Source organism: Taeniopygia guttata, chromosome 20, assembly GCF_048771995.1.
Source record: "Taeniopygia guttata chromosome 20, bTaeGut7.mat, whole genome shotgun sequence".
In the NCBI taxonomy this organism is placed as follows: Eukaryota; Metazoa; Chordata; class Aves; order Passeriformes; family Estrildidae; genus Taeniopygia; species Taeniopygia guttata.
Window position 1 is genome coordinate 14,463,029 of NC_133045.1, and position 16,187 is coordinate 14,479,215.

Below are 16,187 nucleotides of genomic sequence, written 5' to 3' on the forward strand. Positions count from 1 at the left end.
TTTCCCAGTGTCTCACACCTCTGAAATACTCCCTAGAAATCCCTAACGAGATGAGGAATGTTATTAGCCATGAGCCTGCCAGGAGCATGGTGAGGAAGCTGCAGGATCAGGATATTAGGGGATCTTCTGCCCTCTTCAGCAGGGCTTTTACTTTTTCTTTGCCTGCAGGAACTAATCCAGAAGCAAATGTCACTTGAACAGAAATTAAGTTCTGCCATAACTGGAACCACAGCAGGCCAATTAGGGTAATTAGAGCATATTTGCTACACTTTATAAATATTCATTCATTATCCCTGCAGCCCTTGTGACAGGAGCTGGAGCCTTGTGCAGCACCAGAGGCAGGCAGGGCACAGAAACCTGTGTAACTCTGTCAGGCTGAGGTCTCAGCTCCTCCTTTGTCAGGTCCCCTCATTAATGGCAGCAGCTTTGTAGCCATCCTTAATTATGGTCATAATTTAACTCGTATATTCAGTGTGGGTCCAGAAAAACTGGGCTGTAAACCACAATAATTAGCCTGCTCGAGGGACAGACCTGGAATATAAGAAATTTCCAGCCATCATCTGCAGATTGGGACTTTTTAAAAACTTTACAGCTCATTTGACAATTCTCAGTCATGCAAGTGAGGTGGTCAGCAAGATAATAATGTTTATCTTTTTGTTAAAGATAACAATGTCATTTTAATGGTGCCTACCTCACGAAGAAAGTAGGCACCAGCACAAATTTCTATAGTTAATTCTATAGAGAAAGGAAGTTTTGACACAGAACTGCTGAATGATAAATTGAAGTGCTGCTCTCATTCTCATTATTGATGCACCTCATGTCACAAAGCAGCTGAGAGAAATCATCCATAACTTTCACAGTGCTGGCAGCTCCCAGGTCAGCCAAGGAAAAGATGACTCAGTTTCTTTCACTCATAAAGAAAAGCACATTTTGGGAAATCGATAAATATTATCCTCATGCAAACCAAAGGCAACAGCGCAGTTGCAGGTGACTTTAATTTTGGAGAGGAATATTTCTGGGGACAGCATCTGTGAGCAAAGCATCTCATGGCAGAGTGAGGGGAGGCTTCCAGAAGCCCTGAAATTGGTTTGAGGAAACTTTCCTTTGAGAGGGACCTGGGGAAAGCCACAGGTGCCTTTTGTCCCTGCTGCCTCTCCAGCACACAGCTGCAGTGCTGCAAGCACCTGCCCAGCACCGGGAGGATTCCAGAGGGATTTCCCCATGGAAAGGGTGCTCAGGCCTTGGCAGGGGCTGCCCAGGGAGGTTGGGAGTGCCCATCCCTGGAGGTGTCCCAGGAAGGGCTGGAGGTGGCACTCAGAGCTCTGGGCTGAGGACAAGCTGGGACTCGATGTTCCTTGGAGGTCTTGTCCAACCTCAGGGACTCTGGGATGCTGGGATTCAGGGATGCTGGGATCCTGGGATGCTGGGATGCTGGGATTCAGGGATGCTGGGATGCTGGGATGCTGGGATGCTGGGATGCTGGGATGCCGGGATTCAGGATTCAGGGATTCAGGGATGATGGGATGCTGGGATCCTGGGATGCTGGGATGCTGGGATGCTGGGATGCCGGGATTCAGGATTCAGGGATGCTGGGATGCTGGGATAAGGTAAAATGACATTTTTGCACATTCCTGACAGGCAAAGCCAAAGGACAAGTGTTCCCTGTAAATGCAGCTCTAGTTATCTTCTGTATTGTGGGAAATTATCAGGAGGAGAGGGACTATGCCCCAGATGCCCACCTGGGCCCAGAGGTGGCTCCGTGCTGCTGGAAGAGTCAGGAATCGCTGAGGACCACCAGAAATCCGGGACGTGAGCCGGTGCCTGGGGAACAGAACGAACAGAATGGAACAGAACGGGTTTTCTTTCACCAGCAGGAACATGCCCGATCCCGCATCCTGCATTGCCCGATCCCGCATCCTGCATTGCCCGATCCTGCATCCTGCATTGCCCGATCCTGCATCCTGCATTGCCCGATCCCAGCAGCCTGCATTGCCCGATCCCAGCAGCCTGCATTGCCCGATCCCGCATCCTGCATTGCCCGATCCTGCATCCTGCATTGCCATCTACGGGCCGCTCCCGGCAAATTCCTGTCCCGAAGCACCCACCTGCACCAGCCGGCTCCAAAAGGGTGGATCAAATACTTCGGGAAGTTCTTTTTCAAAATCCAGAGGAAAATATTCAATCCATGACACTGCAGCCGCAGCCTCTCGTTTCCAGAGCGGGCTGGTGGATCTGCAAGGAAACAAGGATGAAGAGATCATCATCATCATCACTTCTGGGAAGGGTGAAACTCCTGGAAATATTTATGCGGCATTTATTTGGTTGCAGTATTGACATGTGATACTTTTCAAAAGGCTAATGCAACTTTATCTGACTAAAATTAAGATTTTCATGGTCACATGGGCAATGTCAACACCTCTATCACCTGAACAACAGCAGCCTGGTAAATAAAATTATGGTTTTATTTATAAAAGAAACTACAGAATCTACTTCAAGTGATTAAAAAAAATTAGTAATCTAATGAGGTTAAGGAGGCAGCTATAGAGAGTTTTAATGAGCTCCAATCACTGTCACACCTCCTACCTCCCACTACTCCAGTAGTGAAACTGAGAGCAGTTTCAGAGCGTGTTTGAAATGACAACATGCAAGTCCTGGAAATGGCCTCAGTAAATTCTGCCTAAAACATGCCTGTACCCCATCTGGAATACATCTCCGTGTGTGCACATACATATGTGTGCATATAAATACATATATAAAAGGGAAGTCTAAACACTTTGATGATTTTTGATAATTTCAAACCCTTACAAAGTGAAGTTCGAATTGTGCTTCACAAAAAGAGAACTTTTCAGCAGGAGCAATAGGACGAGGGGAATTGATTTAAACTAAAAAGGGTAGATTCAGACTAAAGATGAGGAAGATTTTTATTAATGTGAGGATGGGCAGGCCCTGGCACAGGGTGCCCAGAGAAGCCGTGGCTGCTCCTGGATCCCTGGCAGTGCCCAAGGCCAGGCTGGACAGGGCTTGGAGCAGCCTGGGATGGTGGAAGGTGGGTTGGGATGAGATGAGTTTTAAGGTCCTTTCCCACCCAAACCATCCTGTGATTCCATGACTCCTTCCACTGCTCCTGAGCAGGTAAATGCCCCTTTGCCTGAGGGACTCAGAATACTTTCTTCTCGGGCTGGAAAACTTGTACCACAGCAGGACTAGAGTGAATTTGTATCAGCTTGCTTTTCTGGTAAGGTTCAGTTTGGAGGGCAGCTGTTTTTTGTTCTTAGCAGGAGTATGAAATATCAGAATTGCAGGTATGTCACAATGAGAAGAACAAGAGGGCAAAGCAGCACCATCACACAGGTACATTCCAGCTGGCTCTGAATTAATCACATGAAGTATATTGTAAAGGGTATCAAGGGAGCAGAGTCAATGCTAAAAGCCTGGAGAATGGGCAAAGAGAGGTGATTTTCTTTTCCTGTGCTGAGAGCAGAGTGTCCCAGTTTCTTTGCTGCTGTCAGGGGAGCACAGAGGGTGCAGCTTTGTCAGTGCTCCCACCAGAGAAGGTGCAATGCCCCACTGCCTTTCCAAGTCCCACAGTCCATGAATTTGAGCAGTTACAACTTTTAGAACATCCTTATTAAATTGGTTCCTTGGAACCTGCTCACTGGAGTAAGGTTTCAACATAACATACACAGAGCAGAGAATGGGGGAAAAGGGATGTCACCAGATGTGTGCAGAATAAAACTTCATAAACTCTGCATTTCTTCTCTGTCTTTTGCCTTATTCTGCTTTTCCTGCCCTGTACATATTTCCTCACCAAGATGTTGAAGATGCAGAGTGAGGTAAAGCAGCAAGGCTGCTGTATTTAACCAAGCAACACAAACCACAAAAGGTTAATGCCACAAACCAATTCGTGTGTGCTTTTTCCTGTTGTTTACATTGCTCCAAATTTTGCTACCCTGATCCACATTAATATTCATCTCCATTTTATTTCCCTGGTCTTTTTTTCAAAAGACCTGCACAATGATGGATTTGATGCACACCTCAGCTCTTGCTTGAATTGCATCTCTCAAGCTCAGGAGTGCTGTGGTTTATTAACTTGCAGTGCCACCTAGCACACAACCCTCACATTATTCTTTCTGTAGTTTCACAAAGGACAGCTCAAAGCTTTTGCATAAAAAAAGAGGATAAACTTATGCTTGGAGTATTTCAAGGACCTAATGCAAAGTTTTGTTTTGAACAGTAAAGTTTTTATTAGAAAATGCAACCCCGTGACATCGAGGGCAAAGGCCAAGATCGTGTCCTGACCTCATCCCTGCTGATAACAGAGCCCAGCCATGCTCAGACTCCCTGGCCAAAGCAGCTTCTCTTCATTCACAACGTCAACACACCCCAGCCTTTCCACAGTGCTTGCTTTGGCAGCAAAACAAATCTTAAACTTTTAGTGCTTCTCTTAGAATTTTTAAGTAGAATTTCTCCCAGTGAACACAGAAACCACTACATGTTTGGAATTCAAGAATTAAAGCAAGTCAAAACAAAAGATAAGCTAGCAATAATAAGAATGGTTTGGTCTTAGTTACGATTTTATGATCCTTGATTGTTCAGCCTATCTTCAAAGAGTGCAGCACTGCCAAGAACTGCACTGACAGGAGAACACAGAGGCAAAACAATCTTGGAGCAAGGGAAAAGACTTCACACACAATTTCTACACACTCAGATTTAGAATCAAAGAGTTTTTCCCTTCTCCCCACATCCTTGGGTTCACCTTGCTTGGAATGACAGAAAGGAATCCCCTGTGAGGGCAGAGGGATGTGTGACACAGCACCCACTGTGGGTATTACAGAATTACTGCTGCTGCTGCCTTTACATTTCAGTTTCTTCATGGCATCACAATGGAGAAATCACAGAGGAGACAGAAAAATTTCAACCCAGGTCAGGCATTTCAAACAAGTCCCCCTGGTTTCTAATTCCCAAAAGGGAAACCCCAGAATCCAGGCACTGTGACTGAGCTGTGCCTCTACAACCCAGTGACTCTTGGGCACACACCACAAACACCAAAGTTTACTTTAAATCCTGGCCTTTCATGTTTTCATTGTTCTCTAAAGTGCAGAATCTGACTCTCTGGTTACAAATTCACTGCTGTTCCTTCACGAGACTGCCCTTGCCAGAACCATGGCACGTTATAATGCAGCTGGGAGTGTGGCTGTTCTCCAATTTATTTTACCAAAATACACCTTTCCAACTACTAATTATAATGGCACTCTTCCTTCTTTTTCCCCGGTACAATGTGAAGATTAGTCATGACAGATGTTTTTTTCCTCCTCAGGAAGTAAAGAAATCCATACCTTAATTAATATAAGGAGATAATTACTATGCTGAGGTGATGAGGCCTCAAGCAGCTCTGTTGAGAAGCTATTTATTTCTCTTTCTTTTCATTCAGTGAAGTACAGACACTCCCCAGATGTGCAGAGCTCTTCATGCCAGCGAGGAAATCCAGCTGGGGAGGTGCCACTGCCACAGCATCAGTGAGAAAACTCAGGAGACAGGTCTTTGTCCTTGCAGGAGGGAGGATAAACACCTATTTTTTTTCCCTCTCACCTCCTCATTATCTCCCAATCTCTGAAATCTTCCAAGCACTGATAAAAGCATTTTCTGTCTGTTTTACCAACTTTCCAGGGTCAAACTTATGTCTTATTAACAGTTAACCTCAGTTCCTCTATTCAAGCTGAGGAATCCACTGCTTTGCCACCCAATAAATGAGGATGGATGGCTCTGGAAGTTCTTAACACCCTGGTGCTCTTCTAGTCCATAAATACACACGGCTTCTGCAGAGAACTGAAAGGTGTTGACCACCATGGTCTCATTAGTGCTGTCCTGGCAATCCCCTGTGACAGATTAATAGTGCTACAGACCAGCTAGAGATTAACAGTAATTATTTTTTATTCATTTCATGCACTGTTTCAATTTGTTAAGCGGTTCAGAGACTGAGTAATAATGTGATTCCCGTGTTTCGTTGTTTTCCAGGTTACAATTGCTAATTAGGATATTCTCAATCATCACGTGCACAAGTCAGTAGTTACGCCAAGTTTTTACTATTAAATCATAACCAAGGAATACATTTCTTTCCACTTTCATGGGCAGATTTACATATTTATAAAAATAATCAGACAGCTACAAAAATAAGCATTTTTCTTAGGAAAAAAGGGTTACATAAAAAATCAGTATGGTATTTCTGTCTGGTTTTTCCACATGATATAGCCATTACACAGAGGAGATGGAACCCTGCAGAACTTACTCTAAAATTACATGTTTTTTTTCACCATTTAAAATTCTAGTACTGAGGAAACGTTGAGTCGATTTTAGTGGCCCAAGCCATGAGCCCCCCTTTAATATCCTTAGCTGACACAGAACCAAATTCTTCGGCAGGCAGCTCCTGCAGAATTTTTACAGCTTTCTGGGAATCATTTCCTAACTTGCAAACAACATACACGGGGAGAGCGGTTTGGCCATCAGTTCTCTGCTTTTCTTCGCAAATTCTGCTTTGTAAAAGCTGCAGAGATTCTTGGTCCTTCTCCTCCAGCTTCCTCAGCGGGATGTGGAGGGCGTGCGGCAGGCGGCAGATCTCCGCCTCCACCGGCGGCCGCACGTCCAGCAGCAGGTGCGGCACCCGCGCCTCCAGCAGCTCCCGGTAGCGCTGCACGGAGATCCTGTCCCCGGCGGGCAGCAGCTGCAGCGCCCGGCACTTGTCCGTGGCGGAGGAGCCGCAGAACGCCTCGTAATCCTGCAGGCAGGTGATGCTGGGGCTGTCCCCGCACGCCGCGCAGTCCGCTTTCCGCGGCCGCAGCTGGATGTGGCGGAACCTGCCCTCCAGCCCATCGAACATCAGCATGCAGCGGCCGAAGGAGGAGCCCATGCCCGAGGCGATCTTCAGCACCTCCAGCGCCTGCATGCAGCCGATGACGCCGGTGACCGGCCCGAGCACGCCGCCGTCCGCGCAGTTGGTGACGGCGTCGGGCGGCGGCGGCCGTGGGAAGAGGCAGCGGTAGCAGGGCCCGCCGCGGTAGTTGTACACGGCCAGCTGCCCCTCGAGGCGCAGCGCGCTGCCGGACACCAGCGGCTTGCCGGCCAGCACGCAGGCATCGCTCACCAGGTAGCGGGTGGCCGCGTTGTCGGAGCAGTCGGCCACCACGTCGTACTGGCGCACGAGGCGCAGCGCGGAGCGCGGCCGCAGCGCCCCGCGGTAGGGCACGTACTGCACGGCCGAGTTCAGCCGCCGCAGCGCCGCGGCCGCCGAGCGCGCCTTGGGCCGGCCGCGCCGCGCCTCGCCGTGCAGCACCTGCCGCTGCAGGTTGCTCGTCTCCACCACGTCGTGATCCACCAGCCCCAGGCGGCCCACGCCGGCCGCCGCCAGGTACTGCGCCAGCGGGCAGCCCAGCCCGCCGCAGCCCACCACCAGCACGGAGCTCCGCGCCAGGCGCAGCTGCCCGCGCACGCCCAGCTCGGGCAGCACCAGCTGCCGGCTGTAGCGCAGGATCTCCGCCGCGCTCAGCGCCGACCGCGCCGGCAGCGGCGGCAGCTCCGCGGGGAAGTCGAGCGCTCCCTCCTCCTCCTCGTCATCGTCCTCCTCGTCGGCATCCCCCGAGTCCCCCCGCGCCAGCTCGGCCGCCGAGGGCTGCCGCGCCCCGCGGGCTCCATCCTCATCCTCGGCATCCCCCCGCGCCGGCCCGGCCTCCGAGGGCTGCCGCACCCCGCGGGCTGCATCCTCATCCTCAGCATCTCCCCGCGCCTGCCCGGCCGCCGAGGGCTCCCTCATCCCGCGGGCTCCATCCTCATCCTCGGCATCCCCCCGCGCCGGCCCGGCCTCCGCGGGCTGCCGCGCCCCGCGGGCTGCCTCGCCCCGCTCTCCGTCCTCCTCCTGCTCGGCCGTGCCGCCCCGGGCCAGCTCGGCCGCCAGCCGCTCGCGCAGCCCGCGCAGCTCCCGCTCCCGCCGGCGGATCTCGGCCCGCAGCCGCGCCGCCGCCGCCGCCCCCGCCATGGCCGCGCGGGCCCCGCCGCTTCCGCCGCGTCACTGCCGCCATGGCGGCGCGGGGCCCCGGCCGCGTCTCCGTGCTGCTGCCCACCTACAACGAGCGCGACAACCTGCCCCTGGTCGTGTGGCTGCTGGTGCGCACCTTCCGCCACAGGTACCGCGGGCTCCCGGTGCGGGTGCGGGCAGGGTGCGGGTGACGGCGGTGCTGTAGGGATGGGAGGTACCCGTACCCAATTTACTGCCATAACGTGACCCCGGGCGGGATGGCACAGTGCGCACACAGGTGTCCCCTTCGCCGGGCACTGGGCTGGAAATCCCGCCCGGAACATCCATTCCCAGCCCGTCCCCAGCCCCCATCTCCATCCCCTCCAGGGATGGGCGCTCCCGGCCTCCCCGGGCAGCCCCTCCTGCTCACTGCGAAATCATTCTCCTTTCAGTGGCATCGACTTTGAAATTATCATCATAGATGATGGAAGCCCGGATGGAACACAGGAAGTTGCTCAGCAACTGGAAAAAATATATGGATCGGATAAAATAGTGAGTTGTGCATTCGGCAATTTTGTTTCCTGTCTTTTTTGTATTGGAAAGTACTGTAAGTCCTTGAGAGCTGGGATGGAGTCCCTGGGTACTGCCCTTTCTTCAAGGTGTTGTACACCACTTTAGACAAGTGTAAGCTCAGGACGGTTCGTTCTGAGCAAATACACGAGTCCAGGAATTGCTTGCAGAACGCTGTCAATCCTTGGTGCATTGCTCCTGAGCAGTGACTGTGAGCGGTGCTGTACTTGGTGCAGGCCTGAGGGAAAGATGGGCTTTGGATAAGATTTAATTTCATTTTGATTGACTGCAGGAGTAAGGAAATCGGAAAGATGAAACCTGGGCTGGGCTTATGATTTATTTTTAATCTGTCTCGTTGCATTCCTCAAGAACAGGAGTTTTTGGGGTATTTTTAATCTATGTAATATATTACTACATAACCCTCAGTTATATACAAGATGCCGTAATTTACTTAGTGGCAATCAGATACTTTTTCAGTCTGTTACTGCATAAATGTCAAGTTTTTTAAAATATTTCTGGACTAAGTTGCATTTATGAAGATTGTTTTAAGACAAAAATATATAGGAAATATCAGAGTCTTTTTTAAAACTGTAATATAAAATAATTGATCTGTTTTTTATATCTCCTGTAGCTTCTGAGACCCAGAGCAAGGAAGCTGGGCCTGGGTAAGTCCTTATTAACTCTGATTAATAAAAGTAAATAAAAGAATCTTTTGTATCCTTTGATTGATCCAATGTATTAAGGTCCAGAAAAAAATCACAGTAAAGCCCAAAAGCAGAAACACATTTTCATCCAGTTGTTTGCAAACAAACAAGCTTTAAAAATGCACCTAAAAATCCCGGTGTGTTTCTAGAAGGTTTCCCAGAAGCTCAGGGCAGATCCTCGGTCCTGCCCTGCACGCGCTGGGCCCAGGATGGGGGTGTGAGGGACTGGGGAGGATCTGGAGCCCAGTCTGTTTCCTGAGGCTCCTGAGGGCAGCTGGTGCTTTGGAAATGACATTGCAAGTCGTGGCCCATCCTCAAGTGAACTTTCTCTGTGCGTTTCTGTGTTAAAAGAGTGAGGCAATTATTTCTGTGTCCATCAGGCACTGCGTATATTCATGGAATGAAGTATGCCACTGGGAATTTCATCGTTATTATGGATGCTGACCTCTCCCACCATGTAAGGCTGCATTTCTTCTACTGTGGGTACATTCTCCTGTAATTCAGTTTTCAGTGGTTGCTGTTATTTTACCCCTGCCCTTTTTTCTGATCTGTCTGTCTTTCATTTCAGCCAAAATTTATTCCAGAGTTTATCAGGTAGGTGCCGATTATAGTATGAAAGTTGATCTTTATAAATTATTTATGAGGCAGCCTATGAAATTCTATGCCATAGTGAGTAAAATAAAATGATTAGATTCCCTGAAGTAGCTCTTTATAAGAGAACAATCAACATGTGTTTGAATAATGCTCACAGCCACCCTAACTATTGCTTTCCTCTCTTCTTACTTGTTCAGAAGTTTGTAAAATACAGATTTTGTACTGAAAAAGAGTGATTGTTCTTACTTTGAAATTTGAACTTTGAAACATTCCTCCAGTTTTTCTGATAAAACCAATTGTTTATAGAAAGCAGCAAGAAGGCAATTTTGATATCGTATCTGGAACAAGATATAAAGGAAACGGAGGAGTGTATGGCTGGGATTTGAAAAGAAAGTTAATCAGGTTAGTACTTTTCATCTCTTCACACAGAAATCTGTTCCTTGTAAATAATAATTCCAAGTACTCCATCCCTGTAAGCTGAACTCCTTAGTCCCCAGGACTGCTGTGCCTGCTGGGCACTGCAGAGTCACACTCAGTACCAGAAGCACCCAGCACTGGGCAGTTCTGTGGTCCAAATCCACCAAGAAGGACTGGAGGGACACGGGTGGGATTGGGAAGTGGGTTGGAATGGGGCCTCGGGCCCTCCCAGAGAACAGGAGGTGTTCATGTTGGCTCATTTATCCTGCAAAGAAACTGGAGCACAAGCTGGTTACAGTCTGGTCTGCAGCTGGATTTGGATTGCTCCTGGTTTTTAAGGCTGGAGTAAGTGCCCATCTCTTTGTACTAAACAACTCTGACATGGATGTTTTCTTTCACAGTCGTGGAGCCAATTTTCTGACTCAGGTCTTGCTGAGACCAGGGGCATCAGATCTAACAGGGAGTTTCAGGTAGGGGTCTGGTTTGCAATTCCTGACGTTTATTGGAAATTAAGGAACTGGAGTAAGAACAGAACACAGTTCTTTACTGTGGACCTGTGGAATCTGTTTGGAAAGGGTGGAAGTGGATTAGATTGCAAGAACTGCTGCTTCCATGACCTCGTTAGGGAGTTTTATAAATAGTAATGAGCTGAGTGATTGCAGTTCAGATTCCTACACACTGTCTAGATTTGTAAATTCCAGCAGTTGGGCTTCAGGCTTTATTTCCTTTGGAATTGTTTACAGGTTGTACAGAAAAGAAGTCTTAGAGAAGCTGATGGAGAAGTGTGTTTCTAAAGGATACGTCTTCCAGATGGAGATGATTGTCCGTGCTAGGCAGCTGGGATTCACTGTTGGAGAGGTATGGGGCACTGTGCTTCCCTCCAGGGACATGCAGATCACTGACTTCTGGCTACTTCCAAGAAGCGGCCAAGATTTTCAAATTAATACAAAGAAATTACATGTGTAGAGTTCTATTTTCCAGCTTTGTCAGGTGAGTGCCAGACCTGAAGTGCAGTTATTAATTTCCCTGGCTTCTCAGATCCTTCCCCTCTTCCCGTTACCATTCCTTCAGCAGCACACAATTTTACAAGGTTCTTCAAAGGAGGGAAAGAAGTCAAAATACACCACAAAGCTGCTCTGAGCCTTTTCTTCCCTGCTTCCTATTGTACAGACATCTCTACTCAAGTCTTCACAAATAATTTCATTTTTCCAGCAGCCTGATTCTATTTCAGGTTTGTTCTCTGTTAACTATTGCCTTGTTATTTTCCAACTTTTCAGCTCTCAAAACTTTCTGCTTCTAAACTCCTTGAATGTGCTGTCTACAATCAATGAAAAAATTCCATGCAATTGTTAGATTCTCTATCTCCAGCAGTCTGCTTTTTTATTTCATTGAATTGCTCTTGCTGCATCTTTAAAGATGCTTCACTGGGAATCTCTCTGCAGGAGAATCTCAGAGCCAGTTCTTCATCCTCGTTTCCAGGACTATGAATTGTCAGAGAATTCTGGTGCTTGTATTTCTCTCTCTGAACTTCATGTGTGGCATTTCTCCATCGACACAGGGCAGAGCATTTCCTCACAACAAAGCAGCTCTTTTCTCCCACCTTTTTCGCTTGTGGAACAGCATCCCAGGGAAAAATATTTCTTCAGCAAAGTTAAGAATTGAGACTGAGCTGTGCCAGTTTAAAAGGAGTAAATGGCTGATAAGAAATGACACAGGCTGTACCTGAAGAGTTGCATGCACATCTCTCCTGTTCTGCTGTACTTCAGCAGGTGTGTCCTCCAGCACATGGAATAGAGCCCTGGAAAATGCTGCCTGTGAGGCCAGTGAGGGAACCTCTTGTGCAAGGAAGGCAGAGGTCCAGAAACAGCTCAGTGCTCAATTCCTGTGCTGAAGGGTAACACTGGAGTCCCCTCATTAGATGAGATATTAACTATTCTTCATCCTGGTCGGGAAATGCCACTCATGCCATCCTGCCCTGGCTCCATACTCAGTGACCTCTGCCCATTCCCTGTAGACCAGCTGTGTGAAGTTGCCAGGATTGTCAGTGGGATCATCAAGGGGACACTGCAAAGACAGCAGAGTCATTGCTGAGTTTCTCTGCCTGCCTTTCCGGGCATCTTCTTCCCACCTTGTCCTGGGCTCTTTCCTGTCTTGGCCTGAGCTGCTGGAATTGTGAGAGACCCTCTGGCACACCTGCAGGGGACTGGGGATTTGTGTGTTCCTCTTGCCAGATGATTTCTGCTTGACACAGCCAGCAAAACACCAAGCCAATTTTTTAGTACCTATTGCAATTCTGTATTTTAGTTCCTGAAGTGTTTCAGTTTTGCAGACAAACATTATGGAAATGGTTGAATATTCTGACACGGGGTTGGCAGAATGTCCTGTCACGTGTCCCTTGTGTGTGCTCAGAGGAGTGAAAGCAAAACTTTCCCAACATCTCATGAGTAGTGAGTTCATCTGGACAGTGTCACATTGTGGAAGAGACCAAAATTAATGTGTTAAATGCCCGTAAATGCTGCAAATAATCTATAAAATGGCCAGTGGCTGATAAAAACAGGTTTTGTACCATAGGCACTGTCATGTTCCAAAGTCATCTCCCAGGCAGGGTGAGGTTGAGCTGTTCTGTGCTGGGGGCAGATTTGTGCTTCCTGAGGCACTGACTCAAAGGCTCTGGCAGTTTTGAGTTTGGCTGACAAGGAAATGCTGCAGGCTTTGTGAGCTGTTGGTTTGCTCTGCCTGGGTGGATCATCCAGCCATGAGTAATGTCTTTGGATCAGCTTGAAAGGTGATAAACCCAGTAATTCTGTGCTCCCCAGCTATGGGGCACACTAAAGGCCCTGGTGAGAGCTGCCACAAAGGAGCCAGCCTGGTGCTTGCCTGCTCCCCATGCCTGAACAAGCTCCAGCTCAAAGGCCCTTCTCTCGTTCCCAGAATTTCTGATGGTTTCAGTTTTGAACCTCAAAGCCAATTTTGCTTGTTTCAACAGGTTCCCATCTCGTTTGTGGACCGTGTCTACGGAGAATCCAAACTGGGAGGCAATGAAATTGTCTCCTTCCTAAAGGGGCTTTTGACCTTGTTTGCTACAACCTGAGACTTCATCCTAAAGTAATTTGGCTAGACAAACATTTTTTGACGTCTGTGTAGATTTAAACATAATGGCAAAAGCTTGATAATTTATGTGGTGGCCAGAAGACCTGTTATGACTTAACAATTAAACAACCATCAACAATAAATCAAACATTCTGCAGCCCAGAATGCTCCTTCCGACAGAAATGGACTGTATGTTAAACTAAAAATTAATAAAGGCTAATGCTTTTCTATTTTTGTAAGAATAATTGTCTTAATAAAGAACACAAAGCTAAATGATCTTTTGCATTTGGAAATGAATCATTATTCAGCAGAACCTAAGGATAATTTTGAAATAAAGACAAGCAAGGATAAAAAAACCCTGGAATGTGTCCTGTCTTTGTCCTGTGGTTTGTAGATATTAATTTAAATAGATACTAATTAGTGTCCTTTCTTTCCCTCAGCACATGTACACATTGTCAAGAGGCAGCTCCAAAGAACTGCTCATGGCTGGGGCAGTTTAAGAAGAAATCAAAAGTTCAGTGGTTTGTGCCTAGACTGGGAAGAAGGAATATTCTTTGGATAGGAAAGGGAACCATATGTATGGAATAATTTTGTATTCTGTGTGTTTGTCCAGAAGCAGATGAGTCCCTTTCCTTGCCTTTAGAAACTAAACATACTAGAGTCTGTGAAATGGGACCTCACCAGGTTTGGGGAACAGCAGACCCCATTCACTCAGGGAAGATACTGCAGGTTTTGTCCTTATGTCAAGTACCACTTTGCAAAGTAAACTCTGTATTTGCTCCAGATCCTGAGGAAGGAAGTACAAACAGAGCAATACAAGTTTTTGTTCCATGGCCTGATAGAGCCAGAACAGAGAAATCATGAAGCCCTTATAATCAAATTGCATTTAGAAGGAGGATAAGATTATTCCGAGAATGGCTTCATATATACATATTAAAAATAGGTCTTTTTTTGTGGATACCTGTGGAATTCGTGGACACCTGGATCAGAAGATTAATGGTGCGACAGGAGAAGCAACAAATACCTTACAAATGCTGCCTGTTCTGCTCATGTTTGTCTGCATTCCATTAGCACACTAGATGCAGTTGTTAATGTTAGGAAAACATTTAGAATGTCTAGATAAATGATAAATTTATATTTCACAGTCAACACATTGATAAAAATAATTCAACAAAACTTGCAATAAAGGTTATTTTCTAGTGGACTGCTTTAGAGCTAGTCCTCCATTCTCTAGTGGGGTAGTACAGATTCTGATAGCTTTTCCTTTGCTGACTGTCCAAAGCAAAAGCTACAGATGGAATTTGCTTTAAAATAATAAAAGATGCAGGTTTTGAATCCACATGTAACTGGATCACAGTGACTGAACTAATTTTATGACATTTGCCTGTACTTTTTCAGAAAATTACATACAATTTCATTTGCTGCAGAGTAATCAGAGCAATGATATATACAGAAATACATTTCTGGATTTAAGGGCCAGTGAAATATGCAGTAAATAGGTTTTATCTATTTACATCTCATTTGGAGGTTTCATGGCAAAAAGCATTCTTTTAAGTTAAAAATAGTTACAAAGTTTTTAATGACCAAATAATGAGGGTGTAGATATTTTTTTTTTTAATTTACATAATGCGGATCATTTGCTGGAATGCAAATTAAGCCTCATGAAGTTCATCTTTTCCTCATTTTTATGTAGGGATATATAACTGAAGTCCAGTGTATGAATTATTCATCATCTGACTGCTGTGAATTAGCTTTCAGCCTTTAGAAGGTTCATGGCTACTTTTTTAATTATGAAAATTACCTGGTAAAATTCCTTCATTTATTGATGAGCTCACGTTTGGAGGAAGGTGCTTTCACATATCACGTATCAGTCAGGGTCATAATCCAGGAGTATTTTGTGTGCTGCAGTGTGTGGAAGTTTGAAATGTGACAGGGCAACAGTCAGGTTTTAGGTAAATAGTGAAATTTCTCACTGTGCTTAAAGGGGATGGAAAAATGTGCTATAAAGGAACAAACCCAAGAGCTCCGTGGCATCAGGACATGAGCAGACACAACAGTGCCTGACAGAAGAAAGCTGATCTCAGTGTGCACCACAGCATTAGGGACATCCAGGCTTTCCTGCCTTAGTGGGGTCTACACACACACACACTTCACACACCCACCATGGAAACCACTTGGCTTTTCCTAGCAAGAGAAAGTCTTGTGATCTTGCTGTTCTCAAAATGTTAGTAACAGACTAGAGTGGAACAGCACTTCTATAATCTCTGGGGATCGGGTGCTTGGAACTCCATATAATGTCTTAAATATTCATGTACTAGGGATTTATTTAGTGGCATTTTAATTTTCAGTTCCTTAATACCATCGCAATACTCTCCTCGCCTTGTTTTGGCCACCACAAAACACTGACTTGACATTTACTGAGAATTTTTCATTTTATGTCCTTGGCTTTACAGTTCCACATAAATCAGCTTTTCTTAATTACATCCATATTCATTTCCTATGAAGGCACAAATACTCTGCTAATGCATTTTCTCTATTATACTTTCTCAGGAATCTGTGTCTGCGAGCACTCAATCATCTGGCAGGAGCAGGAGCTGTAATTGCTTCCTGGCTGCCAGCAGCTCGGAGCAGGGCTGGAGCTGGGCATGTTCCATGCAGGGGAGAAGGTAACTCACGTTTGGCACCGTGGCTTCCCTGTCCCTGAGCAGATTTAGGGGCTCAGGCAGCAGGGCCAGCAGTTCAGTCCCTCTGACCCGGAGGATGCTGAAGCTGGAACCACTCAGACCCCAAAGCCTGGCTTATTTGTG

At 46.8% G+C, this 16,187-nt stretch overlaps 2 protein-coding genes and 1 long non-coding RNA gene across 5 annotated transcripts in view; 1 reads left to right on the forward strand and 2 right to left on the reverse strand.

The window, feature by feature from the left end:
* Positions 1–16,187, reverse strand: part of LOC116809168 (uncharacterized) — a 20,810-nt gene continuing 4,623 nt past the window's right edge. For 2 of the 3 annotated variants that reach the window (XR_012051566.1, XR_012051567.1), the window contains exons 2-3: positions 2,106–2,232; positions 1–1,821 (exon numbers count right to left, since the gene is read on the reverse strand). This is a non-coding gene — a long non-coding RNA (uncharacterized lncRNA). Of the gene's footprint in view, positions 1,822–2,105; positions 3,240–16,187 lie in introns of those variants that run through there. The other variant, XR_012051565.1, reaches the window with a different exon arrangement.
* On the reverse strand, positions 5,908–8,126 carry MOCS3 (molybdenum cofactor synthesis 3). The gene has a single exon (XM_072917088.1). It carries the CDS (start codon positions 8,024–8,026, stop codon positions 6,323–6,325), a length of 1,704 nt encoding a protein of 567 aa, XP_072773189.1. The 5' UTR covers positions 8,027–8,126; the 3' UTR covers positions 5,908–6,322.
* On the forward strand, positions 8,065–13,537 carry DPM1 (dolichyl-phosphate mannosyltransferase subunit 1, catalytic). Its single transcript, NM_001245380.2, is given in 9 exon segments — positions 8,065–8,174; positions 8,458–8,557; positions 9,207–9,240; positions 9,660–9,736; positions 9,848–9,873; positions 10,180–10,275; positions 10,692–10,760; positions 11,034–11,148; positions 13,277–13,537. Coding segments are annotated over 9 exon segments (729 nt in total). The 5' UTR covers positions 8,065–8,067; the 3' UTR covers positions 13,382–13,537.

What these genes read in the sequence shown, in the direction of transcription:
- MOCS3 (XM_072917088.1), bottom strand. Translation starts at nt 8,026, where the DNA reads ATGGCGGGGGCGGCGGCGGCGGCGCGGCTGCGGGCCGAGATCCGCCGG.